The sequence below is a fragment of the Saccopteryx leptura genome, chromosome 2, assembly GCF_036850995.1.
Source record: "Saccopteryx leptura isolate mSacLep1 chromosome 2, mSacLep1_pri_phased_curated, whole genome shotgun sequence".
In the NCBI taxonomy this organism is placed as follows: Eukaryota; Metazoa; Chordata; class Mammalia; order Chiroptera; family Emballonuridae; genus Saccopteryx; species Saccopteryx leptura.
The window spans coordinates 52837705-52852014 of record NC_089504.1 but is presented as its reverse complement, the minus strand read 5'-3'; the positions used below and the strand labels follow the sequence as shown (position 1 = coordinate 52852014).

At 42.3% G+C, this 14310-nt stretch overlaps 1 protein-coding gene and 1 non-coding gene across 5 annotated transcripts in view; one reads left to right on the top strand and one right to left on the bottom strand.

Annotated features, from left to right (window-relative positions):
- The window catches only part of TRPM6 (transient receptor potential cation channel subfamily M member 6), a 186769-nt gene that overhangs the window by 156106 nt on the left and 16353 nt on the right, over nt 1-14310 (bottom strand). For 3 of the 4 annotated variants that reach the window (XM_066367977.1, XM_066367980.1, XM_066367978.1), the window contains exon 2: nt 6543-6742. The exons of the other annotated variant lie outside the window; for it this stretch is intronic. In XM_066367977.1, the coding sequence (XP_066224074.1) occupies nt 6543-6575 (33 nt within the window). In that variant the 5' untranslated portion in view covers nt 6576-6742. The remainder of the gene's footprint in view (nt 1-6542; nt 6743-14310) is intronic. 4 annotated transcript variants of the gene reach the window in all.
- LOC136396487 (U6 spliceosomal RNA) lies at nt 4224-4325 on the top strand. Its single transcript, XR_010749773.1, has one exon. It is a non-coding gene; the product is annotated as a U6 spliceosomal RNA (small nuclear RNA).

The following is a 14310-nucleotide window of genomic DNA, read 5'->3' as shown; positions in this document are numbered from 1 at the left end:
ATCTTTCCAAATCTTCATTCAAGGACTTGAACTTATTCACCCACATGTCTGAGGCCTTCAGATCAGCAGCTTGTAGTTCAAAATCTCTGACGGAGACACCGGGGATGTAACTCAGGTCAACGCTGTCCACTGCACACTCATGTGGATGGGTGATAAATTTAAAAAGACGAGTGCGCTCACGAAATTCTTCAAAGCGTGCTTTGAGTGACTTCAGGAGATTAGATGTGAAGCCCGCTAGCTGCTGGAGATCAAGATGTTGAGCAGGGTCACTTGCTGTGCATGCATCTTTAAATTCTTCCAGTTTTTCAAAGGTCATTTTTTAAATGACCTGTTTCAATGCCGGCGATGAAGAGTTTCAGCTTGTTTTCAAATGCAAACACTGCTTGTTGAAGGGATAAGACTGTATTTCTAACACCTTGCATTTTCACATTGAGCTGGTTCAGATGTTCAGTCATGTCCATGAGGCAATAGAACTTCAGGAGCCACTCAGTGTTAGCTAACTCAAGATGCTCGACATTTTTCACTTCAAGAAAAGTCCAGATTTCGCTCAGACAAGCCGCGAAACAGCTGAGAAGCTTCCCTCTTGACAACCAATGCACATTGCTGTGCAGAAGCAGACCAGGATAATTACTGCTATCTTCATCCAGCAGTGTTTTAAACTGGTGATCATTTAAAGCTTGGGCAACAATAAAGTTGACCACCCGAATGACCAGCGACATCACCTCACCAAGCTGCTCACCACACAACCGAGCACAAAGCACCTCCTGATGTAGGATGCAGTGAAAACTTAGGATGGGTCTCTTTTCATGTTCACAAAGAAGCGCTACGAATCCTCTATTTTTCCCCACCATGCACGGAGCACCATCAGTATACACTGAAATAAGTTTATCCATCAGTAGATTTTTTTCTTTAGCGAACTCAGTGAAAGACTTAAATAAATCCTTCCCTCTTGTCTCTTTCATAGGCAAAACAGCAAGACTTTCCTCACATAGTGTGTTAACGACAGCATACCTTGCAATCACACTGAACTGAGATAAATAGCTTACGTCTGTTGACTCATTCAAAGCGAGAGAAAAGAGTGGTGCTGCATTTATGTCCTTCACTTGTGTTGCCTCAATTTGAATTGCCATCATGATGGTACAATCATGAACAGTTTTTGCCAACAGAGGCACGTCTTTTATTCATTTGATTATCTTGTCTTTATCTGAAAAGTCGTCAAAAAGTTCACTGGCAACATCAAGCATGAATGTTTTGGCATACTCCCCATCTGTGAATGGCTTTCCATTTCTCACAATTGCTAAAGCACCAGCAAAGTTAGCCAAATTCCAGTTACCTTGTTGGGTCCAAACACGGAGTTGCTGTTGACTAACTTGCACTCTGCACAGTAGCTCTTAACATGCTTTCTTCCTGCTGTCCCCTGCTGGATATTTCGATGTAAATGTAGTATGGCATGTGTCGAAGTGCTGCTTTATATTTGACCATTTCATTGATACAATTTTATCATTGCATATTAGACACACTGCAGAACTGCTCTCTCCACAAAGGCGAATTCCTCTGTCCATTCCTGCTGAAAAGTATGATACTCCTCATCTTTTTTTCTTTTAGCCATCTTCTTTGTCAAAAGGGTCTCTGCAATTAGCTAGCTGACTATTTGATTAAAAGGAGGAAAGTTTACTTCCTGACCTCACAACAACCCATGTATGTTACGCATTATCCAATAAAAATTTGGTGTTGTCCCGGAGGACAGCTGTGATTGGCTCCAGCCACCCACAACCATGAACATGAGTGGTAGAAAATGAATGGATTGTAATACATGAAATATTTTATATTTTTAACGTTATTATTTTTTTATTAAAGATTTGTCTGTGAGCCAGATGCAACCATCAAAAGAGCCACATCTGGCTCACAAGCCATAGGTTCCCGAACCCTGCTCTAACCAACCGTGCTATCTGGCCAGGTCATTTAATTTAATTACTTTGGATACCCATATAAGTAGAATCATACAATATCTTTTTGTGATGCACTTTACTTAGCACAATGTCCCCTCACAGTTCATCCATGTTGTAGCATATGTCAGAATTTCCTTACTATTTAAAGCTGAATAATATTCCATTATATGTATAAATACATATAAGAAACACATATATCAAATTTAGTTTATCCATTCAGGAAATTTATCTCTATATCTAATGGGTATGATTCTGTTGTTCTGGTAATAAAGCTTAATTGGCAATGATCATGATTTTCTACCAAGAGAGATACAGACAAACAAAGAGAGACTTGATTGTATAATGTCTATATGCTATGAGAGGAAAAACAAGCTAACTAAAGCTATAGCTGAGCTCAGTTCATTATCACAAAGCATCTCTGGCTGATTGGCTCTGCGGTAGAGTGTCGGCCCGGTGTGGCAAAGTCTGGGGTTCGATTTCCAGCTAGGGCACACAGGAGAAGCACCCATCTGTTTCTCTACCCTTCCCCTCTCCTTTCACTCTATCTCTCTCTTCCCCTCCCATAGCCAAGGCTCCATTGGAGCAAAGTTGGCCCAGGCACTGAGGATGGTTCTTTGGCCTCTGCCTCAGGTGCTAGAGTGGCTCCGATTGCAATGGAGTGATGGCACACATCGGCAGAGCATCGCCCCCTAGAGGGTATGCCAGTGGATCCTGGTCGGATGCATGTGGGAGTCTGTCTGCCTCCCCGCTTCTCACCTCAGAAGAATCCAAAAAAAATCATCTCACCATTCCTTTCTACCTCAAAAATAAAAGTTTTGTTCACTATATATCCTCAGATTGTGGGACAAGGCTTAGCACATACTGTAGTTGACACTCAGTAAATACATGGCTGAATGAATCTAGAAAAATGGTATGTCATGAAGAGAAAAGCACAATGGTAGCTAGAAAATACTATATAGATGACCTTCAATGATTAGTTTATCCAAGAAAGTATCAATATATATTGACATGGAAGGATCTCCAGGAGCTATTTTTAAATAAATCACAGTGCATGCTAGCATATACAGTATGCACAAATCATACAACAAATACACATGTATATAATATGCCTAAATAATATGTTCCAAATCCAACTGTTTGATTACCTCTGGATTAGAAGGGGATGAGAATGAGGGGTAGAAAGGGAATTTTCTGTTTGAATAACAGAGACGCAAAGGGGATCCTCAACATGACAGTGAGAGCCCAAAATAACAGCTGTGCATCAAACAAGAGCAACCAGTCTGGCCTCACCAGGTGGTGGCCCAGTGGATAGAGTGTTGACCTGGGATGCTGAAGACCCAGGTTCAAAACCCCGAAGCCACTGGCTTGAGCACAGGCTCACCAGCCTGAGCACAGGGTTGCTGGCTTGAGCGTGGGATGATAGGTGTGACACCATGGTAGCTGGCTTGAGCCCAGGGGTCACTGGCTTGAAGCCCAAGGTTACTGGCTCAAGCCCAAAGGTCACTGGCTTGAGCCCAAGGTTGCTGGCTTGAGCAAGGGGTCACTTGGCTCAGCTGGAGCACCCAGTCAAGGCACATATCAGAAAGCAATCAATGAACAACTAAAGTGCCTCAACAAAGAACTGATGCTTCTCATCTCTCTCCCTTCCTGTCTGTCTATCTCTCTTTCGTTCGCTTGCTAAAACAAAAAGAAAAAGAAAAAATTTATATCGATTCAATAGTTGTTGCACTAGCACATCTTGAGAAAAGATTTCAAGAACTAGAAAAGTACTTGCAGTTAATTCGTGAAAACTCCATAGAAAACTGCAAGCATACACAGAAAGAATACTCTGGAGAAAATAAAAGTGAAGAAAGGGGAAGTAATTCATATAATACCTTACTCAACTCTTCATAGTGTATAGGAAGGCATAATAATGGTAACTCAATTAAATACTGACCTACCTAAAAATTATGAGATAACTATTCTGAGGATAAGTGGAAGGAAGTGGAAGGAGGCATGTGATAAGAACAGACATGCAAAAGAAAGCTAAACCGTCATCTTCCATACTAGAAAGAAGATACATTATGACTAACCTTTAAAAATCAAGAAGGAACAATATCAACATTATTTAGAAACACGAATAAGTACCAACTAGCTAAAGGGATGAACATGATCACTCTTTCTGAAAAGCAGTAAATGATGGAGGGCTCTTCTGTTTTTAATAATAAACTGATGAAACTATATGACTTTGAGCTATGTGTATATACAACTTCAATAAAACTAAAAAGAAAAAAATCACAACTGAGTACACATACTAAAAGTAGATCCATACAGAGAAGATTAGCATGGCCCCTGCACAAGGATGACACAAAAACTCATGAAGTGTTCCATATTTTTCATATTTTTAATGAGGAAAAAAAACTGAGACCCACTTCAGAATACTTCAGCTAACAATGATTTTTTTTTTCTTTTGCAGGAAATAGTTGCCATGTAGAGTTCTGATGTGACACAAAGAAATAACTGAATTATAGGTAGAATGACCACTTACACTTCTAGCACTGTATGTTTCTACTATAAGTGTGGTGAAAGTCTCTCTGAGAATGTTTGGGTTCTTTGTCCTATACTGAAAACCTATGATTTATTACCCAGTGAGAGTGCATTGTCCTGATATGCAAAGGTTGTGGGTTTGATTCCCAGTCAAAGCACATATAGGAACAGGTCAATGTTTCTCTCTCTCTCTCTCCCTTCTTCTCTCTCTAAAAAAATCCATAATTAAAAAAAAAAAAACAGCAAGAAAGATAAAGAGGTGATACATATTTCAGGTTCAGTATTTACCAAATGCTTAATAGTTTGGATATAGATGTCCAACTAAAACAAAATAGCTGTGATAGAGAATAGTAAACAGGCAAGATAAGACCAAAATTGATGGCATATCACCAATATGCTGTCTAGGTCTTCCCCCTCTCCTCTGGGACACAAGCAACTCAAATGCTATTCAAGCCCTTGTCTCTCAAGACAAGTTTAGTACTACCTGAGGGTACTAGCCCCTAATTTTAGCCCCCCATAAGGTGGCTCATGCCAAGTTCCATATGAAATGTTTTACAAGTGAGTGAGATGTGGTGGGGAGGGGAACAGGACCTAAGAAACAGTCAGATTCTTACAGCTAAACCCAGATTCCAGAAAAGGCATAATATCTAATCTAAAAAAAAATGTTTATCAATAGTGGAAAAATCTAAAGCAGATGAAAAATGAAACAACATTTGTATATAGGGGAAAGAAATTGAAGAACTAGGTTTCCCTTCTAGCAGTTAGGGGTGATCTACCTTCTCCCTAGGATGATCAAAATCACATGTATGGGTAGAATATCCATGCTTTCAGTGTTTTAAAGCACTGACGTAGGTTCAAACCGCAACTCTGTTTTTCTCCCTCAGCTTCACTTCCTCCCCTCCTGTAACCCAGTGGAGGGTGGGGAAGGGGGGGGGGGACAATAATATGTAGACCTCATAGGATTTTTGCCATAATGAAATATTAACAATCACAAACTATTGCAACCTAAATACGTTAGGCATTATTCTAAGTGTATTGCATATATAGCATCTCATTTAGTCTTCAAAGTATAACTTTCATTCCATTTTCCAGATGAGGAAGCCAAAGCATGGAGGTTAGGTTATGCCCAAGATCATAGCTAGTAGTGGAACTGGGAAACTAATTCAGGTGCTCTGGCTCCAAAGAAACTGCCGTTAACAACCAAGCGATGTCGAAAGGAGCTCACGTTTGCTAAGTACCTTGTACTCTGCCTGAAATACAATGTGCTCAATATATAGTACTTAAACATACTGTGTGCTAGTGCAGACAAAAAAAAAGGTAACAGCCAGGTTGAGGTTCGGCCGCCTTATCAGAGACCAAGGCATGCCCAGGGTCACAACTCCATTCCCGGAGTCCCCAAGCGCTCCCTCTCCAAGCCCCTGGAACTTCCTGTTGCGCTCGGGCCGGCAGTGGAGAGAACCGAGCGCTCAACTTGAGGCTGCGCGTTCCCGGTGGCCACGCCAGGCAGGGGACCGCGCAGGGGGAGGGGCAGGCCGGCGTTTACCGTGACCTGCACTCTCATCGCTGCGGGACTCCGGCTCTGGGCGCCCTGGGAGTCGGAGTCAAGGCTCTCCAGCCCCTGGCCGCTCCGAAAGCACCTTCCCTTCTCCCCGCCGGCGGCTCACCGCGGGTTCGGCCACCTCTGCCGCCGGCCGGAGCTGAACCTGGAGCTGCTTCCTCTCCCAGACTTGTCCCCGCCGCCTCGGCCAAGTCCCCAGCCCCGTTAGGTTTCCGCTCCAACGCCCCTCCGCGGGGACCCTGTGCCAGCTCCTGGGGTGGTCCCAGCTCCCGGGACCGGGCTGCGGGACCTGCCCCTTAAGCCCTACCTGGTCGGAAACCCAGGTATGATAAGCCGCTTCGAGTGCAGACCAGAGAGGACTTGAGAGGTTGTTTCGTTCAGTCTTAGCTATTCTGGATCCTAGTTGGACTGTTGTGCGACAGACCTCACCCACAGCCGCCCCGGACCCAGGGCTCCGCTCGGAAATGGCCGAAGGCCCCCTGGCCGCCTGCGCCCGCTGTCCCGCATACCTGCAAGCGCTCCACAGGAGGTCGGGTTCTCATCTTTGACTCGCAGGCACCGCTACCAAAGCCTTATCTGAGCTTCCGACCTGAGGAGTCAGCTCTGGGCTCCACCTCCACACGCTGCCTTTTACAGCCCCGTACATTTGTCACAACATATTTTGGCCTCCGTCACCTCCTGTGTAGAGAGGAGGGGATTCCGACCTTACCTAAATCAAAGGAATAGTGTGGGTCAAATGGGATGTTGACTTTCATCCCAGATACATTTTATGGTATTGTATTGTATTGTGCTTGTTGAGTCAGTGTGCTGAGCGAGGATCGGGAGATGGACTCATAGTACAACTTTTGCCACCTAGGAGGTACTCGGCCTGAATTCACTTATCTCCACACTGGCAATGATAGGGAATAAACCCACCTTCCTCAGAGCTTATACTGAACAAAGGAAATTTATAAAGTACCATGCAAATGATTTCCTGATTTCTGTTATCTTCTGTGGGTTCTTAGGGAGTCTTCAAAAAGGCTGTGGTCAGTGGCGATGGGTGGATCCCAGTATATTGGCACAGTGATGCTCACTTATTGCAGGTGTTGTTATTAACAATGCTAGCCATTTATCCCTGATAATTGACTTCAAATTAGGGTCACCTACCCATTTAGTCCATCCTAAATATCTGCCCAGTGACCTCATATTTACAGACACAATTAACAGGTTCTCCTCCCACCCCCATTTCTCAACGTGGTTTTAATGAACATTTTTTTTTAATTTTTTAAATTTAACTTGAGAGAGAGAGAAGAAGGGAGAGAGAAACCCTGACTATCCCCACTCACCTAGGCACTCATTGGTTGATTCCCCTTTGCACCTTGACCGGGGATGGAATCATCAGCCTTGGCATATGGGGACAATAAACACCCCAATCAACCGCGCTACCACATAAGGGCTTAATGAGCACTTACTTCTTTTTTTGAAAATCTTATTGACTTTATAGAGAGAGAGGAAGGGGGAGAGAGAGAGAGAAGCGCAGATTTGTTGTTGCACTTTTTCATGCATTCGTTGGTTGATTCTTGTATGCGCCCTGACTGGGATCGAACCTGCAACCCTGGCAGTATCAGAATGAGGCTCTAACCCAGGGGTCGTCAACCTTTTTTTACCTACCGCCCACTTTTGTATCTCTGTTAGTAGTAAAATTTTCTAACCACCCACCAGTTCCACAGTAATGGTGATTTATAAAGTAGGGAAGTAACTTTACTTTATAAAATTTAGAAAGCAGAGTTACAGCAAGTTAAAGCATATAATAATAATTACTTACCAAGTACTTTATGTCGGATTTTCACTAAGTTTGGCAGAATAAATCTTTATAAAACAACTTACTATAATTAAATCTATCTTTTTATTTATACTTTGGTTGCTCCGCTACCGCCTACCATAAAAGCTGGAACGCCCACTAGTGGGCGGTAGGGACCAGGTTGACTACCACTGCCTAACCAACTGAGCTACTCAGCCAGGGCGATAAGCATTTCTTTCTTTCTCTTTCTTTTTATTTTTAATAAGATTTTTTAAAGATGTTACTTAATGATTTTAGAAAGAGGAGAAAGAGAAGGGAAGAGGAGGAGCTGTGGGAAGTATCAACTCATAGCAATTACTTCTTGTATGTGCCTTGACCAGGCAAGGGGTCAAGAACCAAGAACTTTAGCATTTCAGGTCAACACTTTATCCACTGCAGCACCACAGGTCAAATAATGAGTACTTCTTTATTAGAAAACTTGAACATCTCTTGTGTGTATTAGCACTTTGCTGTTGTCTTTTTCTATTAATACATTTAATTTCCTTCCCTCTCTTGACTTATCTCCTTCAAAATGTTAATGATCTATAAGCAGTTGAAAGGTTTAGGAGACCCCCCCTAAGACAGTAAGCACCTCTCAATTGGTTTTCACCTCCATACATCTTTCCTGTTACATTTGGTCTCTCACAGCACTGGAGACTGAGAGCTATCAGAAATCTGCAGACAGAAGCCCAGCAAGAAGACCAGACATTCGGAACAAGTGTCTTGGTGTGCTGTAACTACCACCTAAGCACTTTCATCTCTTCGGTAAACTTTCGTGTTAGGATGGTCAGATACTCTTTTCAGATCGGCTTCAAGGGACAGAGTTTAAAATAATAGAGCAATTCCAGAGCTTAAGGCATCTGATGTGTTGGTTTACAAGCTGCCTTTGATTCCCAAGCTGTAAAAAAAACACCTGAGGCATTTGTTGGACATACAGATTCTCAGGCCCCACCCACCCCACCCGGACCGTCTGGATTGGAATTTCTAGGGTGGGGCTCAGAAATATATATTTTACACAATCACATCAATTACTGTACAAGCTTGTCTATAAAAGTCTTCTAGTCACAAATATACCTATACTCAGAGGCTAGCTATGAAATTTAAATCTTAGAATGTTCATTTGTAGTAGTCCAATGTGGTTTGATTCAGGCCAACACTTGTTTCCTGAACACAGACTGTTTGTCAAGTATCCTGCTGGGCATTGGGAAAACAAAGATGAATAAGACATTGTCCAGTCTGTAAGGAGTTTGAGTTGTAGGAAGAGAAACAATCAAAAATCAAACAGTACCTGGGATACCGTTGGTAACACTCATCAACATAAACACGGCTTCATTTTCTCATTGTCCTCCCTATACCTTTCTATCTCTTCCCATTCTTTTCTCCTATATTTTTTGTCAGAACTCCCTTTTTACATTGGATATTATAAATGTTTTATTCCTGATCTAACATGGTTTTAAAATACCGCTTCAACTTTTAAGGTCAACCTAATGATTTCAATATAGAGAAGAATAGCTGATTTTTCAGCAAAGAAAAATGGGTATAATGACAAAAAAGAATTATTTTTGCCCTGCCCAAGTATCTCAGTTGTTTAGAGCATAGCTCCAATTATAAAGATTGCTGGTTCGATCCCCAGTCAGGGCACATACAGGAATAGAATAAAGTTTCTCTCTCACTCTCTCTCTCTCTCTCTCTCACTCACTAAAATCAATAAATAAAATTTTTTTTATTTTGCCCTGGCCCAGTAGCTCAGTGGATTAGAGCATTGTTCCAATTCACCAAGGTTATATGTTCGATCCCCCATCAGAGCACATACAAGAATCAACCAATGGAAAAAAAAAAGAATCAACAAGTGAATGCATAAATAAGTGAAACAACAAGTCAATGTTTCTCTCTTTCTCTCTCTTTTCCTTCCTCTCTCAAAAATCAATAAATAATTTTTTTTAATTTTGTTTTTAATCTGTAAAGATCTTAATAAGTCCCAGTAATTGGAGGATACTACTGGGTAGTTTCTAATACATGCATTCTTCTACTAAAGAAAATTGTTTCAAGTTGGATTTGGTTTTGGTTCAGTGCCTTTATTTGGACAGGTGAGGGTTGTTGGGCTTTTGCACAGTAATACTTCCAAGCTTCTCTGGACAGCCCAGGAGAAAATGAGAAATAATAGCTCTGGTTTTGTTTTGTTTTGTTTTGTTTTGGGGGGGGGGGTTGTTTTGTTTTTTGCACTAAGAAGAAGAAAGGGCACCATGGGAAATTTCTTGCCCAATCCATCATGGTATATTACAGTCTCTGGTTCATGGCACTCACTTTGAGGGACCACCACTTTCCTGTCAGAAGCATAAAGGAAACAAAATAAAGGCTGTGGTGATCTGAAGTCAGGCCTCATAGCAGAGAATTATCAACTAATGTGCTAAAAAAAATGACCAGTCTGTTTGTGGCACCTCCTAAACATGACATCCCACAGCTCAATATGCTCTAGTTAATTGTCACCTAAAGATCTCACTTCTACCAGTGTCCATTTTTTATTGCCCACCTGGAAAGAGGAATCTTGGACACTAACAATCCCCCAAATTAAAAGTTTCTACTTCTCCAATGATCCTGCATTTTGGTTTTTTTCTCCCATTACCTATCTTAGTTTATGAAAGCCTATAATAGAATTGCCTGATCATGATGTGTACTAGGAAGGCAACGCCCACTAACCATCTACCTTCTCTTATAGTGCAGTTGTCAAGTTTCTACCATCCTCGTTATTAGTTAAGTTGTGTCCCCCCAAAAAAGGCCAATGAATGGTGGTATAATAATCCCAGTACTTCAGAATGTGACTTTATTTTAAAATAGGCCCTTTACAGAGACAGTAAAATTAAAATGAGGTCATTAGAATAAACTAATCCAGCATGATTTGTTGTGAAGGAGAGCAAACCAGGAGACTGAAGAAATGGACCTTGGGAAAGAGAGATCTATCGAGGAAATCCCGGATTAGCCATCAACTTCTATGTGGGAAGGGTGGCCCATATGCTAGACGTATGTGGACCGCTGGTGAGTACAGAGAAACCCTGAAAATGCTGGTTGGTTTTAGGCAGTTGAGGAAGTATGCATTATACACTGTGACAAAGAAGGAATCCATGTGGCTGCAGCTATAGGCTGGCCCTGTCTTACGGGCAGTTGAGCTGGCTACCAACAGCCCGCTAGAGGCAGAAGCCAGGGTTAGAAAATTAGAGGAAGAAATGAAACTAGGAAAAGATATTAGAATGTCTACAATTCTGTTGGCATTGGAACTGGCTGATGGAGTTGGAAAGCAAAGCAATAAACTGGAAACCACTTGTAGCTTGGGAAACGCAGGACACAAGCTGCCACGACCTAAGGTCCAAGCACTTGTGACTAAGCCAGATTGGGCCAAATTTCAGCAAAAGACCAGAGAGGGTATTCCTGCGTGGCTAGTGTAACTGTAGGACACAAGGGAAGATAGTATTTCTCTAACAAGGCAGAAAGCAGGAAAAACATGAGTAACATCACCATGCACAGGGTGCCCTGTGTACCCCTCCAAATCAATTCTACACACTTTTCTTTTTTCTTTCTTTTTCTTTTTTTTTAGGTGAGAGGAGGGGGGATAGTGAGGCAGACTCCTGCATGTGCCCCAATCAGGATCCACCAGGCAAACCCATCTGGGGCCAATGCTTGAATACTAAGCTATTTTTAGCACCTGAGGCTGATGCACTGGGATCAACCAAGCTATCCTCAGCACCAGGCATGACACTCAAACTAATGGAGCCACTGGCTGCAGGAGGGGAAGAGGGAGAGAAGGAGGAGGGCGGAGAAGCAAATGGTCACTTCTCCTGTGTGACCTGACCACTAGGAATTGAACCTGGGACGTCCATAATGTTAGCCCAACACTTTATCCAGTGAGCCACTGGACAGGGCCTCTTAATTAATTTTATTAATTTTATTAATTTTATTTTTTTATTTTTCTGAAGTGAGAAGCAGGGAGGCAGAGAGACAGACTTCCGCTTGCACCCAACCAGGATCCACCTGGCATGCCCACTAGGGGGGTGATGCTCTTCCCATCTGGAGCATTGCTCTGTTGCAACCAGAGTCATTCTAGCACCTGAGGCAGAGGCCATGGAACCATCCTCAGTTGGATCAGGCCAACTTTGCTCTAATAGAGCCTTGGCTGCGGGAGGGGAAGAGAGAGACAGAGTGAAAGGAGAGGGGGAAGGGTGGAAAAGCAGATGAACGCTTCTCCTGTGTGCTGTAGCCGGGAATCAAACCCAGGACTTCCACACACTGGGCCGATGCTCTACCACTGAGCCAGCCGACCAGGGCTCTTGATTGATTTTAAATTTTTTATTTATTGATTGATTTTTATAGAGACAGGAAGGGAAAGAGAAAGAGGAAGAGAGAGAGAGAGAAAAAAACACAGATTTGTTCCACTTATATATTGGTTGATTCTTGTATGTGCCCAGACTGGGGATCAAACCCACAGCCCTGGTATATCAGGAATGATTCTCTTACCAACTGAGCTACCCAGCCAGGGTCTGAAAAGAAATTTTAATGTGTGGTCAAACTAGCTAGAATTAGAATAGATTTAATTAAATAATGGATTTAAATATCAAAAGTAAGCTGATGGAAAATCTTTCTCTCTTTTAAAAAGACTAAGTTTTCTTGGACTATGTGCTCCTGATAAGATACTGTAACAAGTTTTCTGCCTAGAAAGCAGAGACCTGTGCTTACAAATTTGTCAGCAAAAACTGTAATTTAGGATGACGGCTGATTTTGTCTAAAGTCTCATGAAGTCTTTGTGGATAACCTAAACATAACTGCTAAGAACTAATAAGTTGCCCCAGTCCACATGGTCACCACCACGTTAAGAGCTGGGGCCTGTTGGTGACCCACAAGGCTCATCACAGACAACACAGTGGCCATGTCCTGGAGTCAGTGGCCTGGGCCTTGCAGATGACAATGTGGCCTGGGCTTTGGCCTCCCTCCAGTTTTTAGGAAGTAGCCAGCACAGGCATAGCAGCAGCAGAGGTGGGCTCTGGTGCATCTCTCTTCTTCCCATCAGCCTGAGCCTTAGGAGGCCAGGCAGCCCTGTGGTAGGAGGTGGGGTCCCCTGCCTGAGAATGGGAATTCTCTACACCAGGATATGGAGACTATTCAATCAGCAGGCCCACCAAGCTATCAATATTGGATGGTATAATGCAGGAAAAAGTATCATCCTTTACCAGTTTTCTATGAATGAAGTTGTACATACATCCCCTACAACAGGAAGTAATGTAGAAGAAATAGTGATAATACATGTTTCCTAATGTGGCATATTGATTACCAAGAATCTCTTCGTTCTTCCTGAAACACTTACTATACTAACACAGAATTTGTAATACTTGTTATGGACACTACAGACAGAGAAAGGACTTCTGGAACTTGAGAAGAATTGTATAAAAAAGCCAGATTGCTGATTTTTGCTAATAAACAAGATATTAATGAATGCATAACTATAGCAGAAACTTCCTAGTTTTTGAAACTAACCTCTATTAAAGATCCAGTGGCTATCCAGGGTTAACCCATGGATGTTTGCCTCTGCTACAGAAAACCTTACAGTATTTTCAGGACCACCTACAACAAAGAGGATGGACAATGAACCTACAGAAAATTAAACATCTGGGTAGTGCAATAAAGTTTTTGGAAATTGTATGGTTGGGTAAGACCCGTGTTGTCCCTGAGTCTGTCTTAGATAAAGTTCAAACCTACACCATACCAAAAAATGAAAAAGAGGTACAGGCTTTTGTGGGAATTCTGGGGTATTGGTGAACTTTTCTACCCCATTTAACACAATGCCTTTGCCCACTATATTCCCTAGTTAAGAAGGGAGATATATATATATATATACAGATATATATCTATCTGTATAGTTAGATAGATAGATAGATGATAGATAGATAGATAGATAGATAGATAGATAGATAGATAGATAGATAGATAGATAGAAAGATAGATTAGATAGATAAAAATGGGACTGGGAAGCCAAATAACAGGCTGCCTTTGAGAAAGCAAAAATACTGGTCAAACAGATTAAAGCTCTTGGAATCTCCCATATGGGGTTGCCATTTGAATCAGGTGTTTCAGTGCCCCTGAAGGTATGGGCTGGGCATTACAGTGCAAACAGCAAAGGAGTGATTGCCTGCCCCTTGGATTTTGGTCCTAACTATGGAAGGGGGCAGAGATCAGACATGCCACAATAGAACATCAGTTACTGGCAGTGTATACAGTGCTTCTCCAGGTGGAGCTTCTTACTGAAGACACCCAGCTATAGTAAGAGCTTCCCTTCCCATCAAGGGGTGGATTGACAACATGTGTACTGACTGGCCTCTGCCACGACTCAAACTCCCATGCTGACTACAAGGCATGCCTGTCTATAATGTAGAGTGCTCTGTCAATTAGTCCTCTGTCTCTAGAGAACTAGAGCA